The sequence below is a fragment of the Dysidea avara genome, chromosome 10, assembly GCF_963678975.1.
Source record: "Dysidea avara chromosome 10, odDysAvar1.4, whole genome shotgun sequence".
Lineage (NCBI taxonomy): Eukaryota > Metazoa > Porifera > Demospongiae > Dictyoceratida > Dysideidae > Dysidea > Dysidea avara.
The window spans coordinates 19,098,262-19,125,103 of NC_089281.1; the positions used below are offsets into that span (position 1 = coordinate 19,098,262).

Sequence of the window (26,842 nt, forward strand, 5' to 3'; positions counted from 1 at the left end):
CCTTTTATGGGACACTGTTTGCAAGAAAAGATCGAGATACTCTAATAGAACAGTCAGAATCTGGATACTGTAATAGAGCAGTCACAGTATTCAGAGAAGCAGTGTAGCAAGTTACTTAGCCACGTATGTGTAGTTATAAATAAGGAGATATAATTGGTGGAGAACAGCTATTGTCAGCAGACTGTGACCTTTTTTTTTTTGTCTTCAACTTACAGCTGGCCTGGCCCCCTCACTCTTTGGCCTGCTCCACCGCCCCTGTTCATGCCATCTGTTTCATTCTGCAAATAAGTTTTGCAGTCTCAGATAAACGCCCTACTCATTTACAGGCCAGGTCAAAAATGTTGGGAAGGAAATAAATCCCTAGTTTTTATATGAAGAAATATAGCCACAGTATGGAGCCGAAAAGGATATTCTATAATGATATTATGGCAGAAATAAGATTATTCGTTGGTGCATGAAAGAATAGGAATATAAATGGCAATATGTACGGAATATAATCGCTTAAGTTGGTCTATTCAAAATTCACAAACAGCTTGATTACAAAATAATGTCTTTTGTAGCATATGAACTATTGGTGCTATATTAATGCACTGTATACATTAGGAATTATAGAGCTAAAGTGCATGTGTGAAGTTAAAGGTGCATACATTAATACAGTAGTTTTGGGATGATAGTCAGTCTTCAAATTCAGATGAAGATCCATCAGATGGTTTCTTTGAAAATATGCTGTGTTGTGTTTTTAGTGCCTTGTGCAAGGCAGTAAAGGTCATCCTTTGTTCAGCACGATAGCGGAAGCATTCCTTCATCAAGCTGTAGACTCCTTTGGGACATTCTTTTGGCATTTCCATTTTCTTTTTACCCAGAACAAAGTTTTTTACCTCAGCAGTCGTCATTCCTGGATAAGGAGTCTCACCATAGAAGAATAGTTCAGCAAGAAATACACCAAAAGACCACACATCCGAGTGGACACTGAACTTTCTACTGTTGAAAACTTCTGGGGCTTGCCATCTGGTGGCTATTTGAAAACTGTGACAAACTTTGTACGTTTCGTTCTCCTTTAGGTACTGTGCTTTGTTGAAACTGGCTATTTTGCAAACCATGTCACCATCAACCAGAATATTACTGGATTGCAGATCACAATAGATAATTCGTTTCAGCCCCAACTCTATCATTCCACTAGCCACACCAAGTGCCATAGCTAACAGTTTTCCATTATTCATATTGTCTTTATTGTTCTGCAAAAAGCATTTTAACTGGCCTAGTTCTGCATATTCAAAAAACAGTGAATATGTTTGCTCTGATTGATTCAAATCTGCTGAAATAAACCTTATGACATTGGGATGCTGACACAGTGATAGCAGGTGGATTTCATTTCCTAACAACTCTTGTGAGATTGTGGCTTTTGGCTTCTTGGTGACAACTTTCCATCCATTAAATCTATTGACTGCCAACCAAAATTCCCCACTTTGACCATGAGCCAGTACCTTGACCTCAACATAGTCAGCCTAAACATAGTTTGATCCATTTATATCTAAATATTATATTGTAGGAATTCGAATTTAGGTGGACCTTGCAATTAATAATAATGGGATGCAATAAATGCATTCTGTGAATGCTATCTCACTAGAGACCTGTGAGAAGGCTTAAATTAAAGCCTTTGAATACAGCCAGGGAGTCAGAAATATGTAACTAAAATGTGCATGGTTTTAGCTTAAGCGATCCCTTACACACTACTAAAAAATTTCTAATGAAGTGCAGTATGCATCTATAAGCCAATTAAAAGGCCAAAGATATACCCATGCTATATCAGTGTATATAATTATTATATATAGGAATCAACGTATACCAAGCAGAATTCCTGCACACAAATGTCAAATACCTTGTTAAAAGGTTTCACTGGTTGAGAATTTTCATATTGATGCTCATTTTGCTAGAAAAAAATCATCCATTATTAATTCACTACTTTGAACATTTGAAGCAACAAAGTACAGTATAATACATGCACACTATTGTTAAACTCTTAAATCCTTTATGGTAGTTTGAACTAATTCTATAACTGTTACCATTCACAAAAATTGCACAGAGCAGTGATAGTAGCGTACATTCTGTGGCATCATAACTCAGCAACAGCACATGTATGTACTACATGTACATGAGTATAATATGCTAGGGACACTATCACATGCATTGACACAGTCATGCATGACAGATTCTGATAAAATGGCTACAATGGAAAAACACTGCTGCATTTGTAGGTATAGATGTTATGAAGTACTTTGGTATTTATCTATTATTTATTTATTTACTTATTAAGGCTTTACAGCACAAGTGCTGAAGGCCTGTACACCTGGTCCTACACTACAGCCTGGTTCATATATATTGATGCAATAATTGTTAATAACTCCGCAACTGTTTTTATATTGGTACCAATACCAGTGCATGCCAAACCAAAATTAGTAGCAAAATTTGCTTTAATTCAAGCCCTGCTTATGTTTCTAAAATTTCAAGGCAATAAGATAACATATTTGCATTGTATGACAGTTTTTGTAAGTGTGTGAAAAGACAACTAACAAAAATAAGAAAAAAATTTATAAATTAATACTATTTTTGAAGGTTAACATCTTGGGAATTCTTGGAGTAATTTTGCTCAAATTTTGGTATGTGAACTACTGAATATGGATGGGATTTCTATCAAAAATTCACCCAGAAGCATGGAGTTATGTATGCATAAAAATTACATTATTGTTCTTCCTGTCAACAATGCATGCACTAGCTGGTGTGACATGCTGGCTTCTTGGGCCACATGACACGCTACCATGTGTCTTGATATAAGAATATCATATCAGTTATTTCTTCCAAAATCTAGAAGCTAATGCTATAGTAAAGGAAGGATTAGATCAGTACTCTTCTTTAGTTTTATTAATAAAGTGCATGCACTTTTAGCTGTATTTGGGACCTACAAGAGGAGGTCTTATTAACAAGGTGGCATCACTAAGTGAGACTTGGCACTAAGTGAGACTTAACGATGGTATCAAATTCCTGCATTACAATTCTTAATTTAGAAGGAGCATTTGCAATTATATAGGTCCTGTAGCTATGGAATGTAAAATATACAGTACAGTGTTAATGCTCACTTTCACTATGCTTGTATTCTGAGATGTTGACATGGAGGTAGACTGTACAAAAACAGAAACAATTAGTACATACACCTAATTATATATAGTCACTACTCTAATAAAACATTATGGTGAAATATATCAATACTGCCTCATGTTGATCTTAAAATGCATGGAGATGCTTAACCAAGGTCACACCCTTTTTATACAACTTGGCTGTTTTGTATGGATTAACTTAACAGCTGACATGCAGCTCTACATTCATATTAATAAGACAGTTGTTGTATATTCAAGATTTATATACCCATGCATGCTTACTCCATAATGAAGAAAGTTGATAAAGTAATGGTCTTATATTGAGTCCCACATGGAGAGCACTTTTGGGTTTGGTTGTTTACCTAATCAATGCTTCCATACACAGCACCATGAAGGTCTTATCCTATACACATATTCTCTGAATGGCAAAGTGGTATGGTGAATCAGCACCAATACATCATGCACTTCATTATAATTATTGCTCCTGTACAACTGAATTTGTGAAGTTAAGCCACATTAGAAACCAATGCGTATATGAATTATATACACACAGTTCAAGGGTATATAGCCAGGTTTTTTAAAAGGAGGTTTCTAACAGGAGCATGAATTCATCAGCAGCAGGAGTCCAAGGACACAGCCCCCAGCTGCCGAGAGTCCTTAAATATTTTAATGGTCAACAGATTGTTATAAAACATATTATTTGTATAACCTCTAGCTGAGACAGAGAATTTTTTATTTATTTATTTAACCATTTATTAAGGCTTTACAGGACAGTCTTGCCCATCCAATTTATGCTCAAATGCTTACAGCCTAGGAACCTGCCAGGTGGTCAGTGTACCTACACATATGGACAGAAATCCAATGGAATGATTAATGATTTGTAACTAATCAAGGGATTATTTTGCTGCAATTAAATGTATTGAGGATGTGTCTTATACACCCTAGGGCATGATACAAATGTAGGAGATCTAGGCATGCATGACTAGGAAAACTGTTGACTTTAGTACTATATAAAAGCCCAACCTCAGTTTTGTATCAGCTACATTTATCATGCTACAAATACCTGCTCTAGAAATATTTCTTCCTCCAATAAACACCAACGCTTTACATCATTTCCAACAATAAAGTTCATTATCACATAAATAAATCCAATAATACTTAGATATTTGCATATAAATGCTCTATTAGAGCATACTTACAAATATCCTGCTCTATTACAGCACAGGTGACTCTCAATCTTTAATAAATAACTTTCAAGAGGGCTCATGTCCCCTCTATAGATCCTTCCTTTTGACATGATATACTTTGACATGATACAAGTTTTATGTTACTATTAATTATTGTGCTGTACTGCATGCTGTTACTCATTCACACTTGTAAGCTGTCAAACTTACTAGTGTAATAATATTATATTGAATGATGCAACGTATGATGTAATTGTATTGACTAAATGTATTAGCTCATGTGATGTACCTGTATATAATGTTATACCCATGTTGTATTATTTCAGTCAGTTCTAAGATAGTTCAAGCTTCTAGCTCGTGCTGCTATACCTACGCAGTCCGTTATTACAAGTAGGAATCTAAATTTCAACCAGGAATTTCCTATAACCCTTGGAAACTCTCCTCCCTACACCCCTGACAGTTTGCCATGGTATATAGGTTATAAATCATGCACAATGCAGCATGAGTTTTCACTACAGTTACATCAGAGTTCATAATACAAACAAAGGAGAGAGTGTCCAACTGGAATACAGTCAGCAAGCACACTGAATCAAGTAACACCTCTAGCCTGTTCACAGAATAAAGGCTTGACCGTATCAATGCCAATAAGCACCAATCAACAGTTCTGTATCACCAATGGTAGTGTTAATTTGATCAAAGGTGAACATGACAGAACTTGACACAGTGACTTTATACAGGCTATATTGGAAGTTGGACACTCTCTCCTTTTTTATATTGTGAACTCTTGATTACATGTGTATCAATTATTTAACACCATGTAAACAGCCAAAAATCTAGGTAGAAAGCTAATGTATAACTGCATGGTATGAACACAAACAGATCCCTCTGCACTGTGAAACCGTTTGAGATGTATAATTATATTATCTAAGTAAGAATCTCTTAATTGTGTTTTTACGATGCTTAAAATTTATGCACCAACTTACTCTATCACTTATCTGGACATACTCATAAGTGTGTGACAGTGAATGAACTTCTCCCTCAGCTTGTATGTCCTAAAAAGACATTCCATCATTAGCAGCAAATATTACTTTGCAAAACTTGTTTACCTCCCCAGTTGAGTTTGCCGACCCCATAGTGTCGACATAGGTATTCATCTTTGGGGCATGTTGATTAAAGGGTTTTCGTTCACTGCTAGGATTACAGTTCATCACACGCGAATCTGAACTCATTGTAGATGGCTGCAAAAATAATTACAACATTCTCATTTTAACTTACAATCATATAGTTGGTGTAATATATTTTCCATGTATGGCAATGAAAGTTACACATGTGTGGTGAAGTTTGGAGCATACAATAGGCATGGTCACTACTTTGGGGAGTCCCACCATTTTGGAGATACTGATACATGTAGTATAAATTGTATAAGCAGCTAATAACTAATACTATTTAAAAGACTGCTCCATTGGAGCACAGATAATATATGCATTTCTGGTTGATTGAAGTGATTGAGTGCTCTATCAAAGTTTTGTTGCAAGCATATGGTATGAACACATTGAGCTGAGTCATAAAAAATCAATAACTCGTGGAAGGAATTGCACAAGTTAATGAAAATTTGGCTCATTTAACCTAATAAAAAGTATTTCAACATCTCCTTATTCAAATTTATTCACAGTATGACTAGTCAAAGGTAAAGCCATAAAGTGCAGACACCATAGCCCATTGCTACCACCCTTTCCCAAACTTGTGATGGAGTCATGTCTGCTCCTGATACCTTTACTGTCATCACTAATCTAGTTGGCTAAATTTCTCAGGACTCAGCTCAACATGTATGTACTATATGACTCAATACTCTTACTTTGGCTGTTGGAGGCACGGTGTGAAAAGTACTGACAATACCAGTATTATTCCTATGTGACAAAGCCATTGACATGCTACCTGTAAATCAATACCTTCATGCTATATCAAGGCTCACGGTAGTGAGTCGTGCGGCCAAGGAAAGTAGGTCAAGCGACTACCGTGAGCTATTTACACAAACGACTAACTCTAATAGAACGCACACCTAAAACCTACCTTAAAACTATTCTTTTGTAAAAAAAACCTCGTGATACAACAAAACCTTTGGTATATTGTTATATAAGTACATTACTAAGTAAGTAATCCATGTTATATTTTAGTAACACCGCATGAAATTTTGCTGAAAATGTCGAATTCTTCTCCTTCTTCTTCGCATACTCGTTAGCGCGAGCCACCCATTTTGTTTACTCTTATATCTTAGACTATGATCGTTCTACAGCCTTGGATTTGCTATCACAAGTTCGTTGGCTAGTTAAGTTTCTTCAGTAAAAATCTTGGAACTCCACCTCTCTTGCAAGAGCCACCATAAGCAATTTTCTCAAAGTTTGATTCATTCACTCTTGCGCTTCGTGGGACAATCTTTGATATGTAGTTAAACACATGGAGTAGTTTCGCTCAATTATGACCTGCCGTTTTTCTGGGAAGTGGTGAGTTAATTTGTGACATGCGCTCATAAGATAATAACATCGTCTACGCTATTTACTGATTTATTTTGCAGTCTTTTAGAACACTATCTTAAATTTAAGACACCTCTAACCAAGAGTGTATAATATGGGAGCCCTTCCACATTGTATACTCTTGCTCTAACTACAGTAGCATTTATTTACAGTCATGAACTCGGTGCAAATTCGGCCGTAAGCGTCAACGCTAGGTAAACATGATCTGTGTAGTAAACTCACTGAAGTTGCTATCACTCATGCTGGCTCGTAAGTGTTTGTTATTCAGCCTTATTTAATAATGGGTGTGAAGTAGCTAACGCAGCCCACAATACCGGCAGCTTTGTTTGTGCATTTCAAGGGACAATCCAGTAGACTATAATAAGGCCACTCCAAATAAATTCTCTGTTTCCCGTCCTGGGCTCAAGCATATTTGCATGCGGGCGGGCGGTTCATTTCCATTATTCATTATCAGATTGGCAGTTTTTCAAACCATTATTTACCTGGCACAACCATAAAAAGCTGCATAACTGCATGCTTATATTTCACCTTAAGCTTGTTCCTTCCTTTTTAAGTTGCAAAAATAACACAAACGTGAAGTTTGTGCCGACTTGATAGCACTGCTGACACGTGAGCTGACACAGTTCAAGTGAGCCTGTCAGTATGCAACAATAACCGGAAAATAATGGAAGAATACGGAATAATGGAATATTTAGAGCTGACAGTAACTAGATGCAGGCGGAGAACGGGAAACAGAGAATTTATTTGGAGTGGCCTAAGCATAGGCGGCAGAAAGGGGAAGGGGGGGGGGGCTAGGGGGCTGAAGCCCCCCCTCGATCTGCTGAGGGGAGCTTAGCCCCCCCTCAGAATGATACCACTCCGAAATTATCCTTCTTGGAGTGGGGCTGAAAACCGCGATAAAGAACAGTCACTTTAATAAAGCAGTCACAGTATTAGAGCAGTGTGTAGCGAGCTATGTATTTTTCAGCCCTTCTAGGTATTTGTTCCGTTTCGCTTTAGGATATTTAGCTCGCTTAGGCTCCTAGGCTATGGGTAAACACCTCGAACAGGCTCTGCCTTCTGTCATAGATAGTATACCACAGACAGTGTCTGTGGTATACTATCTATGTTTCTGTGGACACCCTCCAGTGCCTAACTGTAAAGTAGTAAGTCTCGCGGCGCCTGACCCTAAAGAGAGGGTCTGGTGAAACCAAGAGTTCCTCTTTCTATATTATGAACTCTTGGTGAAACTGTGTACAAAAACTTTGGCGCTGCCGGAATGTTGGAAGTTCCAATCAGATCGCTCCATTTCAAATTGATTATGTAATGCGTACATTTCAAAAGATTCGCGGCTTACAGTTAATTACATCCGGTGACTTTGCCAATTAAAATCGTTGAGAAAACGGCCACACAATTCTGTTGAGTTCGTTATAATGTTGAATAAATAAAGTAGCACCATTAGTTTGGTAATGCTGTAAGCGGATCTGGTTGAATGGATGTTGTGACGTAAACAGTGCACTCACGTAACACTTAAACGTCATCCAATAAACATTCCAGAGCTCAAATTTTTGTACACAGTTTCACCAGACCCTCTTTTTAGGGTCGGGCGCCGCGAGACTAGTAAAGTAGATCATAACATAACAATAACATGTAAGGATTTTTATGTAGTTTATCAGTTATGAATATGTAGCTGGTGAGGTGGGTAGCTAGTGTCAGCTGGTTGTGACCTTTTCTTTTTTTTTTTTGGTCTCACTTTGCCATACCAGAAACAATGTAGTACTTCATCCCCAACCCCCCCTCATATCAACTACTTCCTCCGCCCCTGATAATAAGATGTTTGGGACACATTCTCACCTGCCGGGAAATACCGTATAGCAGGTTTTTCTCACAGACAAATTTACTCGCGAACATAAAATCATGCATCCGACACTTAATCTCACGAGGTGACAAATTCGCGACATTAAATTCCTGGCGCGAATTTATTACTCGTTGTAATAAGTATTCGCGTACAAGATGGAAAGCAGTGAAATTTGTTATGTTTGCCGTGTTTCTTTGTATCTATGCTTGTATCCACGATGAATTGATGCAGGCGCCTGAAGTTCGCTAGGAAATGGGTAGGGCAGCCACGTTCAGCGATGTTTGGTGAAGAAACACGTGTTGTGTAGGGGAACGAGCAACTTATCAAGCCGTTACAAAACAATCAGCAAGCTGTTATGTACAAACAAGCACCTGGTTTGTTGTTGAACGTTCCAACACGACAGTTTACAGGCGCTAAAAACCTCGCAACAAACAAAACTCCACGTGATAAAATGTCGCGAATTTTAATATTGTGAAGTTCCCAAAACGCGAGATTAAAGTCCTCGTGATAAAAACCCGCTATACAGTAGCCTTTACTCAATCTGTTCACTGATGGTTTTAATGGTGCCTATAGAAGCCATTTGAGGTTGCAACACCGCGACAAGTACCTGCCTACTTGTACCAAACTACATTTTTTGGTTTTGCCACTTCATGTCCCAAGCTGTGATGTAGTACACACAATAACTGTTGTGATATCCAAAGGTGGTTGCATGAAACTAACTATTAGCTTTATACATTAATTTTTCTTGGTCTTGCTCAGTGACAAAAAATGTGTGATATCCTAAAATAAAAACAACCTTGTAGTGAGCAGGCGCTTATAATGCAATCGATAAGCGCCGTGCCGAGAAAAAGCGGTCTGGCCATGTGAGACTAACAGCCTTGGGCTGTAAAAAAAGGTCACTGCCAAGCAAAGTAGGATCAAACAAACTTATTCAACATGACTGGTAAGAACAATGACTGATATCAAGTTGCAGCCAAGTGAATGCAGCATTACCCATGCATTCTCTTTGTATCTAGCTATAGCTACATAATAAAACTAGAGCAAATACACATGCAACTGTTATTAAATCGTCATTTGGCCGCTTTTTTTTGTAGCGTGTGATATTAAAAAACGCCCAAATGACAATTTAATAACAGTTGCATGTGTATTTGCTCTAGTTTTATTATGTAGCTATAGCTAGATACAAAGAGAATAGGTAATGCTGCTTTCACTTGGCCGCAACTTGATATCAGTCCTTGTTCTTACCAGTCATGTTGAATAAGCTTGTTTGATCCTACTTTGCTTGGCAGTGCCCTTTTTTTACAGCCCAAGGTTGGTTTTGTTTTAAGATATACTATCCCTCTACTGTACAGTGCTATATACCAGGGGCGGATCCAGAGTTTGGAAAGAGGGGGGGCACCTTTCTGAAAAACAGTTGAAGACCAAAAAAACTTGCTTGAAGACCAAAAAAAAAAAAAAAAAAAAAAAAAAAGGTCACGACAATAATAGCTAGTTATCCTTACCAACTATATCACGTCTGTTATGTAAAATAAAATCCTATTTATAGCTTCATAGGTAAGCTACACTGCCTCATGAACATTGTGACTGCTTTATTAGAGTAATTGACTGCTCTATTAGAGTATCTCGATCTTGTATGCAATTTCTTGAAGGGGGGGGGGGGGGGGGGGGGGCATTTGCCCCAAATGGATCCGCCACTGTATACCATAGCACTTTAATAATAATAATATGATAAGTTACTGTAACAATTGTATACAATTCAGTACCAATATTCATTATACAGATTTACTAGTAGAAATCGTATGGGTAGTTTCTTGCTGTCCAGGAAAGACAGTCCCAATTTTATCTTGACTGCAGTTGTATGCTTCGCTGCTATTGCATAAGCAAACACGTTTTTTGAGTATGTATTCAGAAGTGTTTACGTAATGTACAAATCTTATAAATGTAAGAATATATATACTCATGTTTCAGATTTAGACTACCTAAATGTATGCCTATAATTATTCTGTTGTTTACATGAATTTTCACCGCAAACACTTCATGTACCACAATGGCGGATCCAGGATGGAGCATTTGAGGCAAATCCCCCCCTCCTTAGCAGGGCTGCCCATGGGGGGGGGGACTGGGGCATTTTGCCCCGGGCCTCAGCCTGAAAGGGGCCTCAGGAGGGACCCCTGTTTAAAAGATCGATATACTCTAATAGAGCAGTCAGATCTAAATACTCTAATAGAGCAGTCACAGTATTCTTCAGAGGAGCAGTGTAGCAAGCTTATAAATAAGGAGATTTGGTTGGTGAAGGGTAACTATTGTCATTGTGAGCATGTAATGACCTTTTTTTTTCTTTTTTTTTTGGTCTTCAGCTTACAGCTTGGGTGAAGTTGTGATTCAGAATGGAAACCTCCTTGCCCCTGGGGTCCCACTTTAACTCTTTGCCCTGGGCCCCTTACTTTCTCTGGGCGGCCCTGCTCCGTGAAAAAGCCACACTTCTTTTGATAGAAATACTATACAGATTGTCATAGTTGTCAGACCAAAATCAATTTATATAAAACTGCATATCACCATATATTGCAAAGTCACTTGAAATTATAGTTAAAAACAGCTGTCAAACTGTCAACCAGCACATTTGTATGTACTAAGCGCCTCTAAAATAAATATCGTGTGGCTGGTATTATTCTGTGAATGCTATCCCACTAGGGACCTGTGAGAAGGCTTAAAGCCTGTATTAAGACTTACATAGCCTTTTTAACAGCTTTTAAGACTTCACAACCATCTGCAAAGGACATGATGACAAAAATCAGCCTACTAAGGAGTGATCATTGATGCTTAAAATATATAGTAACTAACAAGGGAACCTGCTCTCCCCAGCCACCTACAACTTAGCCTGTTTGTGTCCCTCCCTTTGCCAGCTCCTGGATCCACCCCTGTACCAAGTCTTCAAAACCTAAGTCATACTGTATATTATTACATCATGACGTCTGTACATAGGTATACTGATATTATAACTTTACCTGCAAACTGTAATGTTTTGATGCAGGAACATAATTTTCCATAGACTCCAATTTTTCATGAATCACCACCACAGCGTTTGATAAATGCTGCACTGCTAACTGTATCACATCCATTTTAGCATTCATGTCATCAAGCTTCTTAGTAAAGTTATTATTAATCTGTTTCAGCTGACTCTGTACATAAACATCACCTGACAATTTTGTCATCACTTGCTGTTCAGAATCTATTTGCTTTGCATTTGAATAAACAACATCCAATATAATTTTTGGAGCACTATCAGCTTCATCCTGCACAACATACATGTAATTTATCATGATGCATGCCTCATAGGACACATGCAATGGTTACTGATTTTTTTAAAGCAGATGCATGTATACCATGTATACATGTCATGCATATATATATATATCTGTGTTAGTAACTGTTAATTTTGCTGGCTCACGCATATGCAACATACACAACAATATATATTATGCAGGGTAGTATATCACTGAATGGGAGCATAGATCCTGTGCCTCGATTCAAGAAAGGGACTTTGAATTATGTAATTATGAAAATGTTGCATTTTTTTGCTATCGTTGCTTGCCAGATGTCTCAAAAGCCCTCTCACTTTACAACACCTATTCCAAACTTGATGCTGAGTTCGAAAAGAGATTTCAGTCTATGGAAGATAAGTTTCACAAGGGAATCAGTCACCATCTTACTAAATGCTTTGAGGCAGCTAATTTAGTAGCCTTGGAGGATACTTGCAAAAAGCTACAAACATCAGTTAAAGACTTATCAACAAAAATTAATGACCTGTCCACCTCTAGCAGTAATCTTCAGATGGAAATTGAAAGTACCTCAGTATCTTTAAACCCAACCCAATCTAGTTCTGCAGCTACGCCCCCAGCTGGCTCTGCTTTAAGTATAATTGATGAGCTGGCTGACCGTGACAGAAGAAAAAAGAACATGATTGTTTATAACCTACCTGAACCTGCTCCAAACAAAAGTGATAGTGATTCATTTACTGCTATGTGTTCTTCTGTTATCAATGGTTCATATGCTATCACAAATCAGTACGATTGGGGAAAAAACTGCCTAACAAACACAGGCCTCTGTTACTGAGCTTAGAACACGATGAAGACAAACTTACGTTGCTTTCTCGCTCTTACCTTCTACGCCATAATGATTCCTACAAGAACGTGTTCATAGCCCCGGACAGAACCAGGTTTGAGAGAGAAAAACATAAGAAACTGCTTTCTGAACTTAAACACAGACGCTCACAAGATGAGGTTGACCTAATAATCCGTAATGGAGCTATAATCACCAAACCTGCTAGAGGTAACAAAGCTGCTCACAACTCTGTACCTACTACAAACCAACATTCCTGACAACTTTCAAAATGGCCTGATTAACTGTTCCATGTCTCATACATCTGATTTAAGCTATAGCAGCCAATTTGATTCTTCTCCTGGCCCGTGTAATTTTGATAACTCTGGTTCCCCTGAAATTAGTTTTAAACTACCACAGCTTGCCATTGCTAATTATTGTAGTGTTAGAAACAAACAAGCTGAATTGGAATTGTTTCTAGATAATCAAGATAATCACTTATTAATTGGAACTGAATTGCACTTAAACGATACAATTTTTGATTCAGAAGTTTTCCCCAGAAACTAATATAGTATTCTGTATTCAGGAAGGATAGAAATATTCATGGAGGAGGAGTATTTATCCTAGTTGAAAAATCCATACCATCATCAATTCTAGAGATAGACTCAACTTGTGAAGTTGTCTGGGTCCTTTTACATCTCCAACATTCTCATGACATCATCCTGGGAGCTTTCTATGCTCCTCCAAATTCTCCATCATCTGTATGGGATGATCATGAGCTCTCTGAAAGTTTAACGCAAGTAAGGCAAAAATTTCCAACCAGTATTGGGAGGTGATTTTAATTGCCCTGGGGTGGATTGGTTGTCTGGTTCACTTATGGACTCTTACATAACATCAACTTTCCGAGAATCCTTGATAACACTAGCTCATGATTTTATGTTGGAACAAACTGTTAATTTGCCAACCAGAGGTAATCACATATCAGATTTGTGCTTTACCACCCACCCTGACTATATCCATTAGTGTATAACAGTATCAGGCTTCAGTGGCCATGAGGCAGTTATTGTAGAACTGGCCAATCTTCAGGTTGGCCACAAGAATGTTCAGAAGAAAATATACCTTTATAATAGAGCAAACTGGGATATAATTAAGGAAAAGGTCTCTACAGTTTCAGACATGTATTTAACTTTGAATGAAAATAACTCTAGAACTGTGGAACAAAATTGGAACTTTATTCATGAAAGTATTCTACAAATCGTTAAAGACCATATTCCAGCTAAGAAAATATCTACATCAAGTCGCTTATCATGGATGACCTCTCAACTCAAAAGGCTGATTAAAAGAAAACAACTTTTTGTATAAGCGAGCTAAAAGAATTAAACACCCTTCTGATTGGAAAGCATATAAAGACATGCAATCCCAAGTACGATCTGCTTTAAAGCAACAGCGCCTTAAATATCTTACTAGTAGTCTAAACTCAGATTGTGACAATAACAGAAGAAAAACATTTTGGAGGTTTATAAAGTCTCAAAAGCAGGATACAACTGGCATTAGCACATTACAGACACCTACTGATCAAGTAACTACACCCAAAGAAATTGCAGAAACTTTAAATAACCAGTTTAAATCTGTCTTTACAGAAGAGGACTTGGAAAGCATCCCTGAAATGCCAGCGTCCTCATATCCATCTATAAACAACATTGATATATCACCAAATGGGGTTTTCAAAATACTATCTGAGTTGGATCCCTATAAATCCCCTGGCCCTGATGCTATCTCTGGACATTTAGTAAAACAAACTGCTGCTGAAATTACTCCGATGCTGATCCATCTCTTTCAACAATCTTTGTACACTGGTGTGGTCCCTAGACAATGGAAACTAGCACATGTCACTCCTATTTTCAAATCTGACAAAAGATCTGTCCCACAAAACTACCTACCAGTATCTCTGACATCAATCATTTGCAAAGCAATGGAACATATACCCACAAGTCAAATTATGAAACACTTGGAAGCTCATGATATCTTAGACCCCTGTCAATTTGGCAAGGCATTCCTGTGAATCGCAGCTGCTTACTGTTACTGATGACTTTGCAAAAGCATTGAATAATAAACTCCAAGTAGACATTGGTATACTAGACCTGTCCAAAGCATTTGATAAAGTTCCACATAAAAGACTGCTAAGCAAAATTGAATTCTATGGCATTAGAGGCAAGATTTCACAATGGCTAGAGTCTTTCTTGAGCAATCGCTACCAACAAGTTGTCGTAGATGGTTCCTTTTCTAGTCACATCGGCAGTACCACAAGTAGGCATTCCAGCCCGATTTTAAATTTTGGAAAAATGGACTTTTTATATGCTCAATAGATAGAGTATTAATTGCCGATCTCAGAAATATATAGTTTGTTGGGTTGGAATTAACTATTTTGGCATGCACAGTGCTTTAAAACTGAAAAAAGGTACATTTTTTCTCCAGGGCTCCCCATACATTTTAAAGGGAAAAATGGCACAATTGAACCAGGAAGCCATCTAGCAATCTGGACTGTCTTGAAACTGCAGTTGCTTCTAGCTGCAAGTTTGTACATGCAATGAGAGTAACTTCAGATGTTATCGGATCTCAGTGATCTTTGTATGCTTTGTGGTGAGCAAATATGTTTCACCTACTGCACACTTCTCAATACAATGGTGTCATACCCATAGGTAAGTGGCTATCTCAAGTAAGTAAAAACATCAAAGTTAACAACTTATAAAGGTAAACAACTAAAGTGGAGGTGCCATAATGATGCAACAATACCTAAGGTGGAGTTGTGGTTTCAATTATGGCATTGTTATGCTGACTTTGAAGTGGTTTGCATTTTTGAGCTGATGACACTGCCATCAGAAAATTGCTCTGGAGCTGAAAATCGCTAACCCGAGCGGAGTAACTACGCACTTTAAAGTAAGCACCAGTGACTACCTTCCACCCAACAGTATGTTTTTTAAAGTTTTAAAGTATTCTACATACATTACAAGGCTTGAAAAGATTACAAAACAACACAAAACTTACTTATATGTAACGCACATTACAAAACTAAGATTTTCATGATGATTAGCGTGTGGACAAATCCCATAGCGAATTTCATCCTCATTGGAGCTCGGACTACGGAGCAATCCCAAGTTAAACGCGAGTTGTTGTTTTGTGCCAGGGTTCTATTGGGAATATACGGAGAAATTTTTTATTTAAAAATCTCGGATACTGGAATGCCTACCACAAGGCTCAGTTTTGGGTCCTACCTTGTTCTTACTGTACATGAATGATATAACTGAGGGTATTAGTAGCCAAATGAAACTCTTTGCAGATGATTGCTTAATATACAAAGTTTTTCACAGTTCAACAAACTATCAAACACTCCAACAAGACTTGACAATACTGTCAAACTGGGCAGATAAATGGCAAATGGCTTTTAACATCAACAAATGTAAAATTTCTAATCACCATAACAAAAGTTTATTTTCATATGTATTAAATAATGGCACCTCACTGGCAGTTACAGAACAACATTTGTATCTTGGAGTAAAGTTACATCACAGACTTTCATGGAAACCACATCAAGACACACGGTAGTGTGTCGTGCGGCCCAAGAAGCCGGCGCGCAACACCCGTGAGTATATTGACAGGAAGAAAGAAAACGAAATTGTCGCACCTTCATAGCTCTGTGCTGCCTTCATGAAACAAGACCATTTTTGCTGTGGACACTCCTTCCAACTTCAGCACTCCACATTCCAAATTTGAGCGCAATCGCTTCAAGCGTTCCCGAGATATGCGACCTCAAAAATTGGCTTAGTTTCTTTGTTTTTTTCTTCTTATTTTCTTCCTCTTTCCGCACACTTAAAAACTGCTATAAAACGCGAACGTCATATCCGATTGCCTTGAAATTGGCACACAGAAGGGGGGTATAAAGGCGCATCTCGGTACCAACTTTGGCTGGAATACAGAAAATTGCATAGTCTTTGCAACTACCGGCCATGCGCGGTTTGAACATGCGCGTGTTTTGAATAATAAAATGCGTGCAATACAGGGTTTTGGTATTTGCTAACTAGTGATGATCCTACCATTCCTGGTATACTTGCCGTAAGTGTGTATAATTCCGGTTATGCAATGATTTAACTGACGCGGAATTGAACGGCTTCGATGCCTGCGTACTGTTATACCCGGTATTGCGCGCGTTTTATTATTCGAAACACGCGCATGCTCAAACCGCGCATGGCCGGTTGTTGCAAAGACAATGCAATTTTCTGTATAAACTGCGCAAATTCACAGATTGCGCCTAACAACCCCCTTCGAAAAAGGCGGGATAGTGAAATACGCCATTCACAATACGTTTCTGTAAAATGTCAATATGTGAGAGTGTTTGTTTAGTCGTTGGTAAGCCTTCCTCAAGGGGGTGGTTAATTAGCGGTAGGGCCTGGTTTGTAGGTGTGTCCCTTGATGCGTAGCCACCATTATCCAGGGAACCAGACTTATAGCGCACGGAAACTAAGTATTAATGTTTTAGGAAGAGTAGAAGTAGTCTTCTGTGTTATAAATTCGAAGATATTGTTACTTCCGGTAACAATGATCCGGCACGAAAAACCGGATGATTCCAATCCCGGGTAGCTACTTGTCTGTACTGCCATAGATATACAGACAAGTACCCGGGATTGGAATCATCTCACGTGAGCCAATAACTTCAATGCAAACGCGTTCGCCGGATCATTGTTACCCCTTTCAGAAAAGGCGGGATAGTGAAATACGCCATTCACAATACGTTTCTGTAAAATGTCAATATGTGAGAATGTTTGTTTAGTCGTTGGTAAGCCTTCCTCGCGAAAGGGGGTGGTTAATTAACGGTAGGGCCTGGTTTGTAGGTGTGTCCCTCGATGCGTAGCCACCATTATCCAGGGAACCAGACTTATAGCGCACGGCAACTAAGTATTAATGTTTTAGGAAGTACTCACAAGAGTAGAAGTAGTCTTCTGTGTTATAAATTCGAAGATATTGCTACTTCCGGTAACAATGATCCGGCACGAAAAACCGGATGATTCCAATCCCGGGTACTTGTCTGTATATCTATGGTACTGCGGTTCTAAGAGACCTTGCGCGACAACAAAACGTCACGTGCGATAATTATAGTTTGAACTTCAAAAATAAATTGATTTGATTGGACGAAATCTTGTACACGTGATTTTCGCTTGTTTTGTTGTCGCGCAAGGTCTCTTAGAACCGCTGTATATTTATGGGGAAACAAAGCGTTAAAAGTCACGTGCTTGAAAGTAGCCAATGAGATCAGCAGCCTTCAATTTAAACTAGCTGCATGCTCGTGACGATACACATTTAAACTAGCGCCGTCCGCCTGGTGTGAAATTTCATTGGTTATTTATTTCTATTCACGTAATATTTCTGCATTTGGCTTACGTGGACAACCAACCTGAAATAGACTGTATGCTGCTGCCTGTTCAACATTGCCACTATACGCGTAAGGATTAGAGTGTTTGCTTTGGCTCGAAGATGGTTTCTTTTCCGAGTTTAAAAACCGGTTGTATATGGCGCCTCTCTACAGACTCTATGGGTAGCTTTCCCAGAGCACTTTTCAGGCGTACTACAACTGAAAAATACCGTAGTAGGCCTCACAGGCTCGCGTATCTCATCGTCTAGAAAGTGGGCGTGACCCGTACTTACGCGAACTAAAAGTAAGAGCAGCCCTGAGGCTTTGTTGAGAGAAGTAGTGGAAAATACTGAATACTGTAGACACACCGGCTATAAAACAGTTGGAAAGATACTTCTGTGTGTTGTTTAAAGCGGTTTGTTAAAAATCCGGATCCTTAGCCTTAGGAACATAGTCTCGCGTAGCCAGACCCTATTTCTCCGTACGGCGCTTATCGATTGGAAATTATAAGCGCCTGCTCCGAAAGCGCTTATAATTTCGGAGCAGGCGCTTATAAATTCCAATCGATAAGTGCCGTGCGGAGAAATAGGGTCTGGCTAAGCGGGACTATTAGGAACAGGGGCGGTGGAGCAGGCCAAAGAGTGAGGGGGCCAGGTCAGCTGCATATTGAAAACCAAAAAAAAAAGGTGACAGCCTGCTGACAATAGCTGCTCTCCACCGATTATATCTCCTTATTTATAACTACACATATACGTAGCTAAGTAACTTGCTACACTGCTTCTCTGAATACTGTGGCTGCTCTATTAGAGTATCCAGATCCTGACTGTTCTATTAGAGTTTCTCGATCTTTTCTTGCAAACAGTGTCCCATAAAAGCGGGAAGGGCCATGGCCCCCCCGGCCTATAATATTTCATTCTAAATTCTTCACAAAATATGATTTTAATACTGATTCCAAAATTAAATATAAATTTAATTTTGGATTCATAAATTGACACTTTGTATCAATTTATGAATCCCAAAAATGGATAGTTTTGGGATTCAATTAATGTAATTTATAAGTGTCTACCAGATAGATAGAAGTTAATAAACAAAAAACATAAGCTTGAATCGCCGCGACCGCCATTTCTAAAAGAAAAAAAAAATAAGACCAGCCCCAATCCAAGAGAATATCAGCCCATACTTAATAAATTTATAACAAACCCACAAATAATACTCAAAAGCAAATGCCCAGCACAAATATTTGCTGCCAAACGAACTCCTAAAGAAATTATTCGTGTCAAATAACTAGCAGTTTCAATTAAAACCAAAACAGGACCGCCTATACTTAGGAAGGTATAGTTGTGCATTTCGAGAATTGCAGGGGGGGGTGAATTTCTAAATACGGTTATTCAATAAAATTTACAAAAAGTACACAAACAAGTGCAAAAAAAATTTGGAATCTTCCATATGAGACTGCAGCAATAAAAAGCACTGAAACAAGCCGCTGAGACAAAACACAAATGAATGATTGTATTTTAATCCCTACTTTAGCCTGCTATGATGTATGGTTAAAGTAGGGATTAAAAATGCAATCATTCAGTTGTGTTTGTCTCAGCGGCTTGTTTCAGTGCTTTTTTATTGCTGCAGTCCCTACTCATATGGAAAATTCCTAATTTTTTCTTGCACTTGTTGTAATTAGATTTTGAAGATGGCTAAGGACCACTTCGTGGTCACCTTTGATAAAGACCACCTCTTTACATGGTAATATTCAAACGTGTATTTCATGACTCATATCAATGTCATCTCTTTGTCCACACTCCTCTCAAGTCATATACCATCATCACTTAGTTTGTACCAGCATAGATAATAATATGGTACCAGAATGTGTCATACAAAAAAATATTCCGTGCAAGTGAAATGTAGCTAGTATACACTACAACCTACCATATCAACAAAAAATGAAGTCTCCTAGGGGATGATGACCTTAAGAGCCTAGTCTTTTTAGCTGTTTTGATAAAGTGGTCATGACAGGATGTTTGGAACCTAGCTATTATTGTAATGTGAAGAGGTGATCTTTGTAAAGAGGTGATCTTATAAAAGGTGACCATAAAGTGGTCGGTATTCCTTAGCCATCTTTGCATGAGATCTAATTACAATGTGGCCTTTGTACAGTGGTGGTCTTTGTAAGAAGGTGGTCTTTTAAGAGGTGGCCACTAAACAAGGGTTTTACTCTAGGGTACATTTATATGACAATTTAACCATTTTCCACTTCCCGGTTTCCATTTCCACTGTTTCCAATTGCCTGACCACAATTGTAGTTAGCATTCTCAATTTTATACTTTTAAGAATTTCTTTTTATGACAGTCAAGATTATGGCCACACCAAGTCAAACCTTAGTTTCTAGTCACCCGCCCGCATGGTAAACCTGGAACCCTAGTTTATGAGGACTATTATTAATATTACAGGTGCTTAAGTGCATGTGACCCAGCAAGACACTTATTTTTTACTGCAAAAGATCGAGATACTCTAATAGAGCAGTCAGGGATTCCAATAGAGCAGTCACACTACTCTTAACTCTAATATTAGGTATATATGCGACACTAATAAAATGTTTCTAACTATAGCTAATTTTGTCGTTGGTTATATAGCTGTTCAGATTATAACTGTTACTAATACTTTTGTAACCAAAGAAATTTCAGTAGCATTAACTACTAGCCCATCATGTGCAGATGGGCCATAGCTTTAACTTTATAATTCAAATGCAGTCCTCTAATGATTAGTCTAGTAACTTCAAATTCCTTATCACTGAACACTGCAGGGGTATGGAAAGCCGGCAACATTCGGTGAGCTTAAACTTAAACTTTTCCATAACTAAAATTAGATTGGCAAGTAAAAACCCTTATAGTTTAAACATTCCCAGATGATCACTAAAAAACACTAGTCTGGAGCGCTCAATGACTCAAAACTTTGACAGTTACTTTTCTCAAGATTACTGAATAGAAGGCTGGAAACACATAGCTAGTGGGCTAAGACTTCACATTTGAATGAAGAATTTCTGATGTGATGATAGAAGTTAAATTTCATTTTGGATCATGATCATTTGAACAACTTAGCTATAAGTCATAGTAATACTTTCCTGACATAGCTAATGAGACATTTATTTCACTTGGAAAGCATAAGTAGCTACATGAGCAAAACATTTCCTATAGTATATTCTAAATAAATAAATAAATATACTTAAATGCTATACATCAGTGTATAGCTAGCCATGATCCATCAACAACTTCTCTAGTGCATTTTTTGCCGAAGCACAACTACTTATGTTGTTGGTTAAGTTTGACTAAAAACAAAATCAACATGAATTTGCTAAATTGAGCAAATAATAATACCATACAGTATATTGTCACAGTAGAGTCTATAGTCCTGAAGTCCTGATCATCCGCCCGCCCGCATCCATTTGTAGGCTTGGGAGTGACCAGAAACTAAGGTATGACTTGGAGTGGCCTATATATACATCATCAAGATAGCTAGATAGATCTATAGCTAGCTACTAGCTATACTTAAAATCAGAGGTGGTCATTCTTAACCCAGTGAACCTCAATTATTTTACTGACTTGAAAATTATTATTATTATTATTATTTTATTATTATTATAAAATAGCCGGAAGAATGCGTTTTTGGCCGAACAGGAAGAATATATATAGCTATAGCTACATGCAGATATCATTTACCTGATCTCTGTCACGTCCCACTTCATTTATCTGGTGGAGACTCTTGGATCTATTGTTCACCGGAGGAATCAAAGGTATTTTTCTGGGAGGAGGTGGAGTAAAGGCAGGCCCTTGGCTTGTTTTTCTTCGAGGAAGTGTTGGCGGTGGTCTTTTCGATAGAATATTCTCTTTTTCATTTTGCAATTTTCTAGCTAGATTTCCATGCCCTGTGTGCTCTCTCTCTTGTTTCAAAGCACTGACAAACTGACGAAATGCATCTTCACCTCCTTTCTTCGACAAGATCTGCACCAAATGTGACCCTTTATCATACGACGGCAGTTCATGTAGTTTTTGAAACTCTTCGTCAATCAGCAACCCTTTTGTACGTAATATGGGAAGCAACAAAAGCAAGTTAGTTTGCACTGCTATTTCTCGTCCACAATTTTGCAGCAAGCGTCTGTATTCGGAGTCAGACAACTGTACAGCCATTGTGATAATATTTCAGTACTATAAGCTTAATATACCTATACTTAGCTATATATATAGCTAGCCGAGTTAGCTACCACTGAGTTCAGCGAAATTAACGTAGCGACTGCACTGCCTGGCTATATAGATATATAATAATATAATACATAAATATTCTTTATATAGCTAACTATAATTCATGCATGCGTGCATGCAATACAAGTGCATGCATGCTAATACGGTGCATAGCTAGCACACACTAGCTATAGTAGAGTAGATGCTGGTATCATGAGGAGTATTATGGGTCACAGCTTAAATATATTCAGTGGGTCCTGCAGATTTAATTATATATATATAAAGGAAGAAAGGATGATACCATCTCAGATCAACATCATTGTGTAAAACTCATATGCATGCATAAGTATAATTTGCAATAAGTAAGTATAGTATAGTACAAGTAATTAGTTAAGTATTAAAATAAGTATAATTATAATTACTTTATTTATTTAGTATAATTAATTTAAGCATTTATAAGTAATTAGTTAAGTATAATTAATTAAGCAATTAGTTAAGTATAATTAATTAATTAAGTAAATAAGTAATTAGTTAAGTATATATAATTAAGTAAATATAGTTATTTGTAAGTAAAGTTGAAAATTTGAGGAATTATATTCATAGAAAAATTTGAGCTTGTAGCTATCAACTGTTGGGGTCACAGGGGCTAAAAAAGGGGCTAAAAAGGGGGCTAGTTGTGGCCAAAAAACTAGTTGTAAGTGACTTTTGGCTAGTTGTAAATGGTGATTGGGCTAGTTGTAAAAGTCAGGCTAAAATAGCAAGCTACACCACAGAAAAGTATAACCTCAAAGTTATGTATAATAGTATTATGCGCACGTGTGTACAGCTTAAATCTCTTTTACAGGAATTAGGCTAGAAGTACCTCAAGATCCTATCTTAAGATTGCTATTTTTCAAAAAATTTCTCCACTCCACTAGAGATTGCCTTACAATTCAGCCTATAGTCATGATAGTTACTTTTATTATACAGTCCACGATTAAAATTGCCTTATAATCTACTATAGCTAATAAAACAATAATTTATTCTAAAAAACTACTTTCAAACTCTAACTATGCTGCCTCTATACATAGTTCTTTTTATCCTTTCAATTCCCTTAAAACATCCTGATTTCAGCCATTTCTCTCAAACTGCTTCCAGATTCAATCTCATCATAGCTACATTTCAAAATTTCCTGGGACAGTATATATGCCCCAGTCCATCTAGGCCTTCCCCATCCACTGACACTTCACTACACAAGTTCTCTCTTCACTACTTTAGCTATTAGACAATCACAACAATAATTATAGAGTACAATATGTACATCAAACCTAAATGCAAATTTTGTTTACAAGTGTCCCCCCCCCACTCTCAAGTTTGGCTAGTTGTAAAAACAATTTTTTTAGCCACTGGTCGAGGATATTGTAATGATTTTGTGTACCACACTCTTCTTGAGGCCTGCACAATACAACAACAAATAATAATAATAGAATCTTTTGTTGTGACCTATATAGTGATGAGAGAGTTTTTGATCATGCTCCCTGGGAGTGAAACGTCTATTAAACCATTTAAGAAAACACATAGAGACTGAATATGTTGTCTTTCTTCAAGCTATACCACTGCAAGGTATAGACAAAATGTCAGTAACACTGCATGCATGTTGTATATATTAAAGTCAGACATTACGCATCTAACACATCTCCTTTGAACGGATTACAGTTACAATAGGACCACACAAAAGCTGTCTACTCCAGAATTGGTCTCATGTATGTACAGTATATGCATCCCAGTATGCATCTTCTCTGAGAATTTATTCTAATGAATGCTAGGGCTGAGTTTGTCCTTTTACAGGTCCATTGAATGTGCTTGTTGAAAATTCCAGCGTAATATCTAAATACTGTCCTAGATTAGGCACTCTAAATTAATTCTCCGTTTCCTGCCCTGTATAGCATTACCCAAGCATAGCTATTTGCATGCAGGCATGCGGGCAGTCCATTTCCATTATTTCATTATGACCATTATTTGCCTGGCACAGTCATAGCAATTTGCATGAGAGTATACTGAGGCTTGTACCTTGACACAGGAAAAGCATGTCCAAAGGTGAATTTGTGCAGACTTGATAGCACTGACACGCAAGCTGACACCCTTACAAGATTATTTTTACTGAGCCTGTACAGTATGGATATATATATTAATGGAATTTATTTGTAACTGGATTGGTAAAAAGGGGTCTTTCACGCACATCGAATTCTATGATTCTGCATGTACTGCTGACCCTATAGGGAGGAGTATGACACTAAATTAAACTAGTGATCACCTCATTATAATGACCACCTCCAAATAAAACTACATTTTTATAAAGGTATAAAAGTGCAGTGTTCATTACAGCCCTTTTCCAAACTTGTGATGGAGCTAAACCACACATGTCTGTTGATGACACTTTTACTGTCACCACTAATCATCTGGTTGGCTGAAATGTTAATTCTCTTGAGAAAAAAATCCACTTTTCTGTTTTTCAGGATCCAGCTCAACTTGCACATATTATAGCAATTTAATGCAATTTATGAGCTACATAATCCTCTATGCTATAATGCATATACAATGAAATACATGATTTCATAATCTACTGAAAACCTCTAAAACATAGGCAGTGATCATTAGCTAACCACAAATCCAATCAGAAGATAAAATAGCTCTTTAACCTGTGTCACTATGTAGAAACACTGTCCTAGATTAGGCATTCTAAATAAATTCTCTGTTTCCTCTCCTGTAGTATTACCCGAGCATGGCTATTTGCATGCAGGCATGCAGGCAGTCCATTTCCATTATTTCATTATGATCATTATTTGCCTGGCACATGTACAGCCATAGCAATTTGCATGAGAGCATACTGAGGCTTGTACCTTGACGCAGGAATAGCATGCACAAAGGTGAATTTGTGCAGACTTGACAGGCCCGTAGCCAGGGGGGGTTCGGGGGGTTCTGAAGAACCGCCCTCTTGGAAAAAAGGTCCACAATTTCAGTAAAAGGTCCACAATTTTAGCAAAAAGGTCCACAATTTTAGTATACAAGTCCAAATTTTCAGGAGCAAAAGTCCATTAGCTACAGTTTACTAGACACCACTATAATAAGAAGCTAAAATAAGTGCTCCGAGTAACTCATTCAGTGCTTGCATTAAATGCAATGCAAGATCGAGATACTCTAATAGAGCAGTCAACCACTCTAATAGAACAATCACTCTAATAGAACAGTCACAATTACATTTTCTTTTCAAAGCTACTTAATTTACATGTAGATTGTCTAAACCGAGCTTTCATTAAAATATAAGATTTTGGTGGACAAGCCCCTCCATGCAGAGCCCACGAATAGCATCCATGCTTCAACTCCATGCAATGTGTAAATTTCATTGTTTAAGATACCCTTTGTTCTGCTACACTGCCCCTGTTGATCATGGCAGAGTGCTCAATCTTTCCCATTCTTATTCATTGTGACATTCCAATATATTATATTTAGACACATGCATGTGCAGATGGTATAATTACAGTAGCAGTAGAGATATTTTTCCAGATATCATTCATACAGCTGGTCTTCAGCTTACCTAAAAAAATTGTTATTTTTATTGACTGAAATGCCACTAAATTCAACCTTTTAGTATCTGTTTTCAAAAAATTTTCTGGGGGGGCATGCCCCCAGACCCCCCTAGATTGAGTGTGCTTCGCACACCCAGTCTCAGTACCTTTATTAATCATCATGCAAGTAAAGGTCCACTTTTGGTCAAAAAGAACCCCCCTTTCAAAATTCCTGGCTACGGGCCTGCTTGATAGCACTGATACACAAGCTGACACCCTTACAGGATTATTTTTACTGAACCTGTACAGCATGCAAGAAAAACAGGAAAATGATGGAAGAATACGGAATAATGGAAGATTTTAATGCTGACAAAAAAGAGATGCGGGTGGTTTGGAAAGTTTATTTGGAGTGGCTTAGCTATACCTGCACTCCTCACCATTTACCTAGTAAGGAGTACAAAGTTATTAACTGCACAAACTATAAGCCAACTAAAGTCAAACCTATCCTTGAATATGCATGGTCACCTCACTTACAAGTAGCTAGATGTCTCTGCTATAGAAAAAGTACAATGCACTGCAGCATGATATGTATAGTGAATGAAGAAACAATGTTTACCGCTATGCTCAACTCACTTGGCCTTCTCTTGAATCACACCACACCTACTCTAAACTAGTTATGTTTTACAAGATAATTAATAATCTCATTGTTGTACCATCCGTATCATTAATCTTAATGTTAATGTACACCAGGGGGCATTCGCAACATTTTAGAACACCACATGCTAAACTTAACGTTTACCATTCATTACTCCTTAAGTCCTGCCTTCAATGGTTAGATCATGGAACAATCTTCCAGAGAGCA

General features: G+C 37.8%; 1 protein-coding gene across 2 annotated transcripts; it reads right to left on the minus strand.

Annotated features, from left to right (window-relative positions):
- Nucleotides 1–564: 564 nt before the first annotated feature.
- Nucleotides 565–26,842, minus strand: LOC136268799 (proto-oncogene tyrosine-protein kinase LCK-like). 2 transcript variants are annotated; one of them, XM_066064260.1, is made up of 7 exons: nt 26,780–26,842; nt 11,710–11,997; nt 5,443–5,574; nt 5,320–5,388; nt 3,135–3,176; nt 1,880–1,930; nt 565–1,505 (listed from the first exon to the last, which is right to left on the minus strand). In XM_066064260.1, the coding sequence occupies exons 1-7, from the start codon at nt 26,780–26,782 to the stop codon at nt 675–677; spliced, it is 1,416 nt and encodes a 471-aa protein (XP_065920332.1). In that variant the 5' UTR covers nt 26,783–26,842; the 3' UTR covers nt 565–674. The 2 variants fall into 2 exon arrangements, with proteins under 2 accessions (XP_065920332.1, XP_065920331.1); XM_066064259.1 differs by lacking the exon at nt 26,780–26,842 and adding an exon at nt 21,917–22,495.